General features: G+C 36.4%; 2 protein-coding genes across 2 annotated transcripts; one reads left to right on the forward strand and one right to left on the reverse strand.

Annotated features, from left to right (window-relative positions):
* Positions 1–4,228: 4,228 nt before the first annotated feature.
* On the reverse strand, positions 4,229–4,699 carry LOC142616570 (uncharacterized). The gene has a single exon (XM_075789395.1). It carries the CDS (start codon positions 4,697–4,699, stop codon positions 4,229–4,231), a length of 471 nt encoding a protein of 156 aa, XP_075645510.1.
* A 4,635-nt stretch (positions 4,700–9,334) lies between these two features.
* Positions 9,335–11,961, forward strand: LOC142614662 (scarecrow-like protein 6). The gene is made up of 2 exons (XM_075787220.1): positions 9,335–9,531; positions 9,689–11,961. Exon 2 carries the CDS (start codon positions 9,765–9,767, stop codon positions 11,610–11,612), a length of 1,848 nt encoding a protein of 615 aa, XP_075643335.1. The 5' UTR covers positions 9,335–9,531; positions 9,689–9,764; the 3' UTR covers positions 11,613–11,961.
* Positions 11,962–12,901: the final 940 nt, after the last annotated feature.

Below are 12,901 nucleotides of genomic sequence, written 5' to 3' on the forward strand. Positions count from 1 at the left end.
ATAGAGACACTTATGCAATCTTGCGATGTTTTCACACACAACACGCAATATTCTTTGCTACTCTTGATACATATGCAGGTATAATGTGATTTGGCCATCACAAGGTTTACATGTGTTGATGTATGCTCACTAAACTATCTTGACTTGTTTTTGAAATATAAAATCGGTTAGACTTGTTTAGTGTGTGAGTGTGTATTTTGAGATCCCTTGCTTAAAATTGTTGTTGAGAGATGATTTTGAGAGTCTAATATGTTGATTGGATCATTGGTTAAGTTGCATGCGTGATTTCATTCATGTTTATGTTTTTCTCTTCTTGAAAAACTGTTTTGAAAAGTTGGCTTGACACCTCCTTAACACCTGGCTGTCTGTCGAGCTTCTCAGCTTTTTCTTATCGCAATCTCGATAACTTCTCGACATCTTCTGGATTGATCAAGAAACCTTCTGTCCTCTCGATAGCTTCTCGACATCTTCTGGATCGATCGAGAAACCTTCTGTTCTCTCGATAGCTTCTTAACACTTGGTGGATCGATCGAGCATTTGTTCTCGTGTCCTGTCTTTTTTCCTCGACACCATCTTGATAGCTGGATCTGTTGACATTGTATTTCTCGACACCTACCTCGACAGATGTCTTGACACCTCTCGATACTTGTATCTGTCGGGATTTACTGAGGTTCTATTTAAAGGTTCTGTGCGATCCGGTTCTCATTTCTCTCGATCTCTCTCTCGACAGATTTGTCTTTTCACCTTCCCAATCTCTCTCTCTCACTCCAAATCCTTTTCTCAAGGTTTCTTCAAGCTTCTTCAAGTTATTCTTCACTTGGTAAGCTTCTATTCCCTCATTCTCATGCATTTCATGTTTTGAAACCTAGGATTTGGGGTCTTTGAAAAATTTTGGGGTTTTTTAAAATTGATGGGTTTCGGTTGAAACTTTTGGGATGGGTTTTGTAGCTTTGATCTTAAAAACTCCATACATTGCATCACATTCGCATTCTAATAGTATTCTCATGCATTTAGATGTGTGAAATATGTTTGTGTGCTGGTAGGATTAGATTGGGCTGAGCCCATGATGTTTTTCATATTGCATGTCACATGTTCATGCATTCCCCATGCATACGTTCTATCTTTTCAATATTCTTGTTATATTTGAATTATGTTGGAACTTTTCTGAGTGTTTCTTTCTCCCCCCCTTTCTTTCTATTTGCGTTAGTAGTGTCTATGTCACCAAAATGTAAGTCTATTCTGACCCAGAACCCTCTTCGTTCTAGGGCCTTTTTGTCTTCTGATTCCACTCCTATCTTTGTTCAGTTTCGTGATGAGAAAGCTCATCAGGACTTCTTGGAGAACTTCTCTAAACGAGGTGTTCATTCGGAACGCCACGTTGTTCTGGCAGACTTTGCCAACACTGACCTTCCCGATGTCTTTCACAAACGGGAATGGGAGTCACTGTGTGATGTCCCGGTCACTTGTCCTTCCGTGCTGATTCAAGAGTTTTACTCCAACATGCATGGATTCGATTATTCAGTACCTCTCTTTCTCACTCGCGTTTGAGGTACGCGCATAGTTGTCACATCGGAGTTGGTATCCGATGTGCTCCATGTTTCGAGGGTTGCGCATCCTGACTACCTTGGTTATGAGCGTCTAAGGACTGTGTTCAAAGATGAGATAATTTCTGCTTTCTGTGAGCGCCCTTCTGATTGGGGTGAGCGCCAATTTACGTCATGTCGACCTTTTGCTAAAGGTCCTCGTTTCTTAAACATGGTAATGACTTTTGTCTTGCATCCTCTTTCTCACTACAACTTTATCACAGAGCCTCGTGCTCGTTTTCTGTTGTCTCTTATTGAGGATCTTACCATTGACATTCCTTCACATTTCATCTTTTCCATCTTAAATGTGTATAAGGATACGGCTACTCGTGATAAGCTCATCTTTCCTTCCGCTGTCACGAGGATTTAACGCCATTTTTCTATCCCTTTTCCTGTCTCCAACCCTTTTTCTGTCATGGTTTCCATAGATGCCGCTACTGTAAAACGTAGTGAGGCACAGTTTCGGTCGCGTTAGATAGGTTCGACAGCTCCTTCCTTTTGTTCCGCTCCATCTAGATCTGCTTGTGTTTCATCCGCTCCCTCCTCTTCTACTAGCGATGTGTCACTAGGAGATATCATGGCGCAGCTTCAGCACATGGATGCTCGCCTGGATACACTTTCTACAGAGTTGTATTAGGTGAATGTTCGTGTTGGTCGCATTACTAGGCGACAGGCGACCATGGGCGGCTTTGCTCTCGAGGTTTCTCCTCCACCACCTCTTATGGCTTCCACGTCTGGGGATGATGATGGTGATGACGATGATGTTTAGATGATGGTGATGACGATGATGCTTCGGATGATGATGATGATGGAGATGCTAGCTCTATTGATGAGATGTCTACTTGACACTCTACCCTTTGTCACTCGTGACAAAAAGAGGGAGTAGTTTTGAGTTATGAGAGTAGACATTTTGATAGGGGAAGTGTTGAGTGCTGAGGGATGTAGTGAGGATTACTTGTATCTTTTTCTTTTCTCTACTTTGGATACATTTTCTTCTTGTACCTAGGTCTTGTGACCATTATTACATACATTGTGCTCATTTTTGTTATATATATATGTATGTGATGTTGTATGTTTCTTTCACCTATCTTTACATGTGTTGTCTCTTTTCTCTCTTTATATACATGATTCCCTATTTATATGTAATCTATTATTTCAGTTTCACACTAAGATGCCTTGATAAGTTTTGTTTAAAGTGTTTCAGAAATATAGGTTGTCAAAGTCTACTTGTCATAAACTCTCTTCTTGCAAAGTTTTTCAAGAGTTTGTGTTAGGAAAAATTTTATTATACTCAACAAGTGAGTATGAGTTGAGTGATGACTTCTCTCATATGTTCATTTGTTTGTTGTGGTTTTGTCACAGATTGCCAAAGGGGGAGATTGTTAGGACATATGTGTTCCACTTGTTTAGAACATTTGTCATTCATTATTTATGTAATTGACTAATCCTTTGTCAAAACGCACTTTATTTGTAATTGGGTAGATTTAGGATGATGTTAATGCTTCAAGAAACAAGGTTTCAAGATCAAGTGTTAAAGCCATGCAAGTTTGTCCAAGAAACAAGTTGAGAAGTGCTCTTCATTAAAGCTCGACAGCTGCATCTATCGAGCTTTAAAAAGTTGTTCTAGCCCCAAGGCTCAACAGCTGCTCGACAACACCTCAACACCTGTAGCTGTTGAGATTTAAGAAAAATAGATTCCTAGTTCTGTTTTGATTCTAATCCGTGGATGTGTCTTTGGGCATTCTTTTATCCTAACTTTAGACATATAAAAGGATTATTCTAAGGGCCGTCGAAGTGTGGCAAGTTGCACAAGTATTGAGAAATCCTTATTCATGCAAATTGTAACTTGAGACGAAGTTCTTGCCCTAGTTCATCTCTTTTGTGAAGAAGTTGCTGTGTTTTTGCACCGTAGGGTTTTGTAACCAAGCATCTTCTTGATTTTCATCATGTGGATGAATTGAAAAACTTTGCAGCCAACAATCTTCTCTAGTTGGTGATTGAAGTCATGTACTGGGATCCGCGCATTTGGTTAGTCATGTACTTGGGAGCCGTGCATTGAAAGGAGAAATTGTCACTACAGAACAAGTCCAATTGGGTATTGGGGTAAGGGTTCAACTGTAGGTTGGTAAGGTACTTGGGATTCCTATACTTGTAACCGCTTGTTGTGATAATAGTGGAGTTTCGGGAGTAGTGACCCTAAATTCACCCGATGGGGTTTTTGCCCTGTAGGTTTTCCCCATTCGTAAACAAATCACCGTGTCAATTTATTTTTCACTGCGCTTTAGTTTATTGGTGATTTGTTTATGCTAGCACGCGTTTGCATGTTAATTTGATTAATTAATAACTTGGCTAATTAATCAACTTAATTCATCACAAGGGGTCAATACGTTTTTGGCCTATCAGTGGAGACTCTGGTTGTGCTTCGCGGGGTCTCCTCTCATCTTATTCGGCCATTTGAAGTATGACTCATTCTTAATATTTTCTAAGACCTCGTGCACGAGCTTTTAGAACACGGTGCTAACTGCCTGGGTAACAGCTGGACCCGAGGGCCCAGCGAAATCCCTCCGAAGTCTGTTGTTATTGTATCGATCCGTCCTGAAATCCCTCCTCTCCTTGGGGAACACCTTAGCCTTTCCTTTTCCTTGCTACTGGTCTTCTTCGACTCGCTTATACTTATCAATGCGATCCATGAGCTGGCGCATGGTTCCGACGGGCTTTCTTGTTAGGGACTTCCTCAAGTCATGCTCGGTGGGTAGGCTGACCTTAAAGGTGCTTATGGCCACGTCATTGAAGTTTCCCTTAATCTCGTTGAACATCTCCCAATACCTGTTGAAATATGTTTTCAGGGTCTTCCCTTCAAGCATCGTCATGGACAATAGTGAGTCCAAAAGCTGAGGAACCCTGCTACAATTGATAAAACAAGTCCTAAATGCCTGAGTGAACTCCCTAAATGAGCTAATAGAGTGTTCCTTCAGGTTGCTAAACCAACTTATAGCCATGGGCCCCAAACTAGAGGGGAACACCTTGCATATTAGGGTCTTGTTCTTAGAATGTATGGCCATTCTCTGGTTGAAATGGCTCACATACTCTACGAGGTCTGTCCTACTGTTGTACATGGTAAATGTGGGCTGAGTAAATCGGCGAGGAAGTCTTCTTGCCTCGATTCTACGAGTGAAGGGCGATTGGAGATCTAGTTCAACGCTTTGCTTATGCGGGACGAGCTCCTCTTTTTGCACTTATGATGGCGCTCCTCCTCTTTTGAGAAAGAATCACTGAAGGGAGTCCTTGATCTAGGCCCGTAGTTGCCATCTTGGTCGTCTTCGGAAGAGTGGTCAGAGTATGAGGGAGTCCTTTTTCGCCTTTCACGGTGCAGCTTCCTACGAAGGCGGTCTATTTCCCGCTGCATGCTTCTGGTATTTTCCTCGTGAGAGATGTAGCTCCCTTCTCGAGATTGGCTCTTGCTATTATATGTAGTATGCACACTGACCTCCCTATCCCTTCTTCGTTTGAGGTTGAGGAAGCGGTCCTGGCGCTGAGAGCCAACAAACTCCTCCAGGTTTGGCCCTGAGCCTACTATAGTTAAACATTAAACGCCCTAAAATTTAAGCTTTCCCACAGATGGCGTCAATTGTAAGGACTGAATTTGGCTCCTAAGCCCAAACAACGGGAAGACCCAGACCCAAATAGTCCAACACAATGAATTTGTTAGAGAGATGGCTCTAAGATTAGACTTTTATGGGTGAGATAATGCTTACTATGGGCCAATAATAACAAGGAGGCAAGGAAAAACAAGAGGCAATCACAATATTTGTGAAGGATAATTCTCCTCGGCCAAGTCCGAGGAGATTTGTTTTTATATATATCACTATGAGATTTGTTTACAGTTCTAATTCTTTGTGCTACAGTGTTTTTCTCTACTATTTTTCCGATCCTTTCTATCTGAGGGACCTTCTATCTTATATAGACCCTTTTTGATAATCCTGGCCTTCTATTTGTTGATCACGCAGGTCACTACTCAAGTGCTAGTCCTATCAGGCACCTTTCCCCTTGTGAGATGCGGCAACTAAGGTAGCACTGTTTAAGAGTCTTCTCCACATAAATGCGGCCAGAAGGTTTGGTGGGATGCATTAAATGTGGTGGCAGCCACTAGCTCTTCAATTACGTCAGTGCTAGTCCCCTTCCCAAAGCTGTTTCTGTACTGTAAGGCCTTCTTTGATGACGTATTGATGATGTGATCATAGAATCTGAGGATGCAGACTCCTCGAGACAGTAACTGCCCTTCTCGGCCATACTATGACACGTGGCGTAATTACCTTACTCGTAATTCTAGTACCTCACAATAATATATATTATAGACAAATATAAATATAGATTAAATATAGATGATATATGGAGAAGAAAAGATCCTTTTATTTAATTTTACAACACTTAAGAGAAGCTTAAGTCTTCTTAAACTTAGGCTTCCATATGTACATACATACATAGATATATATATATATATATATATATATATATATATATATATATATATATATATTTATATATATAAACGGATGAGTAATGATTTATAAATATTAAAAATCTAATCCTTGCCAAGTTGATATTGGCCTAGAAAATTTATCTGAGGAGATGACAACCATTTGTGTTGCCTCTCAAGAAGAAGCAAGGTGAATGCGCTAAATTAAAAGTTTCCTTGATAATCACAAAAAAAAAAAGGAAGAAAAGAAGCATTCATCAAACCACACAAACAAATCAATGTTTACAAGTACAAATTTCATCATTATAATTTTTAGCATTTAAACTGTTGCTAGGATCAACTGTGAAAATGTTGTTAGTTAAACGTTAATATTGCTTTAGCAGATTTATTAGTGGATGATATGACAACTTCTATTTAAAATTTTCCCTCGTAAACCTACTAAACTTAAATAATAAAAATAATAACATTATAAAAAAGGGTCTTTTTGGTAAATTCTTTTTTTTTTTTCAAAATAGTATAAAAACAATTTTCAAAAAAATGAACTTGAAACTAGTTTTTAGATAATAAATTTTTTATTATACGTGTTTGGCTCCCACTTTAAGAACAATTTTCAAAATACTAAAAACTAATTGTTTGGGAGACCATTTTTTATTTTTGAGATTTTTTTACAAAAAATAAAATATTTACAAAAAGTAACGTATAGAGTCTGTAAATTACTTTTTTTGTCTGGATAATGATAAGGGAATAAAGCTCATAATGTTTTTTTTTTATTATAATAATACGTCTCAAATTTGAAGTATGTGAATTCTTTTTTATGATAAAGATACAAAAAATTTTGGACAAATATATAAGGTCCACTATTTTCAATTTATTTGCAACTATATCACTAAAATTATCTATATATATATATAAAACCGAAACCTCTGAAAATCTTATAATTTTTCACGTGAGTACAATATTTAAATAAAGTTATCATTTTATAGAAACAAAATTGTTTTTGTTTAGTTCAAACTTAACAAGGAGTGAAACTCTATTTCTCTAACAAGTCCAACTTAAACTCAAACTCATCATTATTATTTTTTTAAAACAAAATTATTTTTGTTTAATCAAAACTTAACAATGAGTGAAACTCTATCTCTCTAATAAGTCCAACTTAAACTCAAACTCAAATGTTGATAATCGATATAAAAACAATAATTCTAATAGAACTAAAAAAAAAAAAACAAAGAAAAAAAGAGAATCACATTGAAAATATGACTAAAAAAAAAAGAGACTCACGTTGAAAAAAAAAAAAAACTCATGTTAACAAAAAAAAAAAAAGGTTAGGATTAAGAAAAAAAAAAAAAAGAGAGAGAAGGACTCTTGTTAGGAGTCTCTTTTCCCTCCTCAAAAAACCTTAGCAATTACCACCTTAAAACCCTAAACTTAACTTCACTTTAGGATAAAAAAAAAAAGAGACTAATGTAAAATTAAAAAAATAAAAAAACGCAAGCAATTTGATTCAACTTTCTTCTTTGATTAATGAATTTTATGTCGAATTTTTTTATATTGTTATTATTAATAAAATTTCAATTCAACATATATGGATATTTGTTTATATTGTTATTAATGAATTTTGTATTTTATGTCAAATTTTTTTATTTGCTTTAATATGTGCCTGAAATTTTCTTTCTATCTTACTCTTTTGTAATGTTTATAATTGATTTTATTTTGAGTGTTTGGGTTAATCTCCATATTTATATTGACATTGTTTTTATGAGTTTGGTTTTTGGGTTGAAATTTCTACTATTTTTTTTAATATTGTATATGGCAGATATAACATCTCTATTTTTTTGGAGAAAAATTAAAGCTGCAACCTATGTCTTCTAGCCTAAGGAATGATGAATTTTTATTTGGTATATTATATATAAATTTGTTGAATTTGGTTTGGTTTTGAAGTAAAATTTGGGGATTCTATAAATTTTGAATTTTTAAGACTTGAGGTTTTTAATAATTGCGTCTCAGTTGCTTGATCTTAATTCTTTACCTTAAATGTTTTTATTTTAGGTTCATGTGATTTTTTGTTTTCTTATTAACAGCTATGATTTTTGATTGATTAATTATTTGTTTGGATTAATTTCAATTAATTATTTGTTTGAATTTAACATAAAAGTTAATGGAATTAGGTATTATAATTTTGAAATTGTTCCATATTTTGAATTGTCAATATTGTTATTACTACCAAAAAGTCATATTGCTACTCAAATTTTAAATTTGGTGTGTCTTCTTCATATCATGATCTTTGTTTATTTATATAATTGCAGTTTATATTAGTTTTGAGTGCATGTATATATAACTATTGAGAGTTTTGATTTATTAATTTAAGAATTGTAAATTATTTTGTAGATTTTGGAAATTATGCACTTGCAACTCAATAATGTTCAACACTTTTAAATTATGGAAAAGTATAAAAATTAAATATTTCTTCATTTTTTTCAAAGTCAATAGCTTTTTCATACATCCCATAGTTAGCGACTAGTTTATGCATCCTAAAAACACCTCTAGCCGTTTTCAAATCCTATTCTAAACTAAGAAAATAAGATATAATTTTTTAAAAATTGTATTTAAAAAATATTAACCAAAAGTAATTTTATGTAATTATTTATTTATTATCAGTACGGCTGTACCCACCCACTAGCTAATTTCCTTGGAATCTCAAAATCCCAACCTTTCCTTTCCATTTTTTCTTCACAAGTCACGGCCCAAAATAAAACAAATAAAAGTTTCATTGAAGTTATTCAAAGAAATATTTTAGGAGTGTTTGGTATATGTGTTTAAAAATATACATTTTGTTATTTGAAAATTTATATAAAAATATGTGTTAAAAATATATTTAATATTATTTAAAAATTAAAAATACCTGTGATGTTTTTTCTTTTTTGCACTTTTGTGTTATTTCTCTGTTAGAGAGAGAGAGAGAGAGAGAGAGAGAGAGAGAGAGAGAGAGGAGTTTCTCTTTTGTGTTCCCACTTCCCAGAGGAAGAGAAAAAAAAATAGTTTTTTCTCTTTTGCACTTTTGTTTTGTTCCCACTTCCCAGAGGAAGAGAAAAAAAAAAAAGAAGTTTTTTAGTTCTATCTTTAAGAATATTTTAAGCTCACAAATGTAGATGAGAAATTTATTTTTCCTATTTTGCAGACTTGAAATCTAAACCATACACGTGGACCATAGTTGTAATCTAATCAGTAAACAGTAAACAGAGAGCAAAACCACTGGGATCAGTGGGATGAAGTAAAGAAGAAGACGAAGAAGAAGAAGAAGAAGAAAAAAGCAAGAGCAAACAGACCAAACTTAGCAAGTTAGGAAGCAGTAATCTCTTGGAGGCTCACAAATATTAAAGTCTGAAAAATGTGGAAGAGTTAAAATCTCACAAATGTAGATCTGTAATCTGTTGGAGGCTGGTGGTGCCATTACCTTCTACAGTCAACTCCAAAGTAAGCTATATATATATATATATATTTTTTTTTTTTTTGGAGGAAGGGGCAAAAATTAGAACCATTTTGGGTTTCAATTAGTTTGAGTGTTCAAAATTTTTTGTTTGTTTTTGAGTGGTCAAAAGAAAATATTATATATAAATTTTTTTCCCCGCAGGTCAGGGTGTTCATTTGAACACCCTGCCTTCAAAGTGGCGCCGCCACTGGACATTGGTGAAAAATGTGAGCTGGGAATGGAAGATTGGGAAGGTGTGTTGTCTGAGTCCTCGTCAGGTCAAGATAAGTCTATTATGAGATTGATTATGGGGGACATTGAAGACCCATCTCTGGGTCTCAACAAGCTCTTGCATCAAGACATTGAATTCAACTCAGGTTTTGGTATGATAGATCAAGCTGCTACCTTTGGCTGTCTTGAAATGTCCAACAATTTGTTGCCTAGCATTGACCCTTCTGCTGATTTTCCATTCAATGGTGGTGGCACCAATGCAGCCAGGCTTGGCTCAGTTTCGACTCCAAATCACAACCCCATGTTCTCTGTTGCAACAAGTAATAATCTTTTGCCAGCCGTGTTTCATCATCATCAACAACAACAACAACAGCAGGTGCAAACAATTGAAGATTTAGATGAGAAGCCACAGATTTTCAATCCACCGATGATGCAACAGAATCAAGCTCAGTCTTCTCAAAACCCGGCTTTGTTTATGCCTTTAACATATGCCCAATTGCAAGAGCATCACCTTATTTCACCGCCACTGGCGAAAAGGCATAATCTTGGGGGTATTGAGCCTAATTATCAGGTACCCAAGTTGCCATTTTCGGAACCAGGGCAAGAGCTTCTTCGAAGGCAGCAACAACAACAGCAAAATCAGCTTCAGATGCTTCCTCAACATATCCAGCAGAGGCCAATGATGGTTTCAAAGCAGAAAGTGGTGTGCAATGAATTGGCAAGTCAACAGCAACAGCATGCACATCAATTATTATTTGATCAGTTATACCAGTTAGCAGAGCTGATAGAAACTGGGAATAATCCGGTACGTGCGCAAGGGATATTGGCGCGGCTCAATCACCAGCTCTCTCCAATTGGTAAGCCTTTTCAAAGGGCTGCTTTCTATTTCAAGGAGGCCTTGCAATTGCTTCTTCGTAATACTAATAATACTAATTGTAATGCTTCTTTGAGTTTGTCATCACCACCACCACCCATTAGTCTTATTTTCAAGATTGGTGCATACAAATCATTCTCAGAAGTCTCTCCTGTACTTCAGTTTGCCAATTTTACTTGTAACCAAGCTCTTCTTGAAGCTTTGGATGGCTTTGATACCATTCGCATTATTGATTTTGATATTGGGTTTGGTGGGCAGTGGGCTTCTCTTATGCAAGAGCTCGCCTTGAAGCAAGGCGATGGTCCAGCTCTTAAAATCACTGCATTTGTATCCCCATCCACACACGATGAACTTGAGCTTGGTTTCACTCAAGAAAACTTGAAACATTTTGCTACTGAGATTAATCTTGCATTTGAGTTTCAATTTTTAAGCCTTGAGTCCTTGAACTCTGGTTCTTGGCCACTGCCCCTTCATGTATCGGAGAGTGAGGCAATTGCAGTGAATCTGCCAATTGGTTCCTTTTCCAACTACCCTTTATCCCTTCCTTTGATTCTTGGCTTCGTGAAGCAGCTCTCACCAAAAATTGTGGTCTCTTTGGATAGAGGTTGTGATCAAACCGATGTCCCATTTCCTGACCATATAATTCATGCTGTTCAATCTTATTCGGGTCTGCTTGAATCGTTGGATGCTGTTAATGTCAATCTAGATGCCTTGCAGAAGATTGAGAGGTATTTTCTGCAACCAGGAATTGAGAAAATTGTGTTGGGTCACCGCTCACCTGATAGAACGCCTCCGTGGAGGAGTCTATTTTTGTCATCTGGATTCTCCCCATTGACATTCAGCAACTTCACCGAGTCCCAAGCAGAGTGTCTGCTGCAGAGGACTCCAGTTCGGGGATTCCATGTCGAGAAGAAGCAAACTGCACTTGTTCTCTTTTGGCAGCGAAAGGAGCTTATCTCAGCTTCAGTTTGGAGGTGCTGAGAAGAGTAGCATTGTGGAATTGGTTTTACAACTACCAATTAGTTTTTATTGCTAGGATGCTTCATAACTTACTGTTTTAGTTGATCTTTAAAAAAAAAAAAAAAACTCTCTCTCGCTTATGCTTCTCCTATGCTAATTGTGTATGCACATTTGGCCAGTTGCTCCCAATCAAGAAACCAAATATCTTAGTAACTGGATGGCTCTGTACAGGTGTCTTATGTTTAGTCTTTGAATATGGGTATTACTGTTATGACGTTTATTTGCTTCTAAGGCGGTGGTGATTGTTTGTTGTACACTTTTGACAACAATGCAACACAAGTTATCAAGAAAGGAAAATTTTTATCTCGGATGATATGAGTCTGTTTGGTGCACGCATCTTTTCACACTATTCTACATAATATTCTACTTCACACTATTTTATTGCCAATTCTACAAGACTTGTGAGTGAATTCAGCGTGATTTTCTGATGATTGTGGAACGATATGCATGTGTAGCCTTGTACTCTCAAATTTTGTTTTTGCAATTCTTATATGCCAAATAATGAGGAGTGAAAATTTGTTTCTTGATATTGAAATTGTAATTCTGAAGTGTGGGGAAAGGGATCCAACAAAAGAACTTGTTTGCATGCAACTCTTGCTAGGATTGCTTGAAATTGTGATATTTCTTCCATGCCTAAGTAGGAAAAGGGAAAAGGTCTTTGCAAATATAATAGGTGAATGATACAACTAGCTTTACAGGATTGGTTGCAATTATGTATATGTGTGTGTGTGAGAGAGAGCTAATACCTTTGCATCTGGTTTAGTTCTAGCCCCCAAAAATTGGCAGTGTGGAGAAATTCCGAACATTCTTTTTATGATGGTTTGATTCATACATCATTTTGATAGGACATTTGTTTCAACCCCTTCTGTTTGCTACACCATTCTCATGAAATTTTAGTGAGATTTGAGTCCCCTTTAGGGTCAAATTATTTTGTTTTTCATTGTATATTTTGTCTCGACATAATTTACAGAGCCAATTGTTTAAAAACATTGAAATCTGCAACGTATCTTACCCACTTGAGACAAATTGTTCTAAGAATAATGGTAGAAGATTATGTGGATCCATGTTCATAGATGTTTGGTATTGAAGGTCTCAATGATAGGTTGTTGGACTAAATTCTCTTCAATACATGCATCCGTAGAAGGCACATCATGCTTATAATATTTTCTGCCGAATGTCAATTATGGTAGGTACAATACAATATATGATTGAATTAATTGTGTTTATTATACGGTTTGTGAATGTTATAT

This window comes from Castanea sativa, chromosome 11, assembly GCF_040712315.1.
Source record: "Castanea sativa cultivar Marrone di Chiusa Pesio chromosome 11, ASM4071231v1".
Taxonomy (NCBI): Eukaryota; Viridiplantae; Streptophyta; class Magnoliopsida; order Fagales; family Fagaceae; genus Castanea; species Castanea sativa.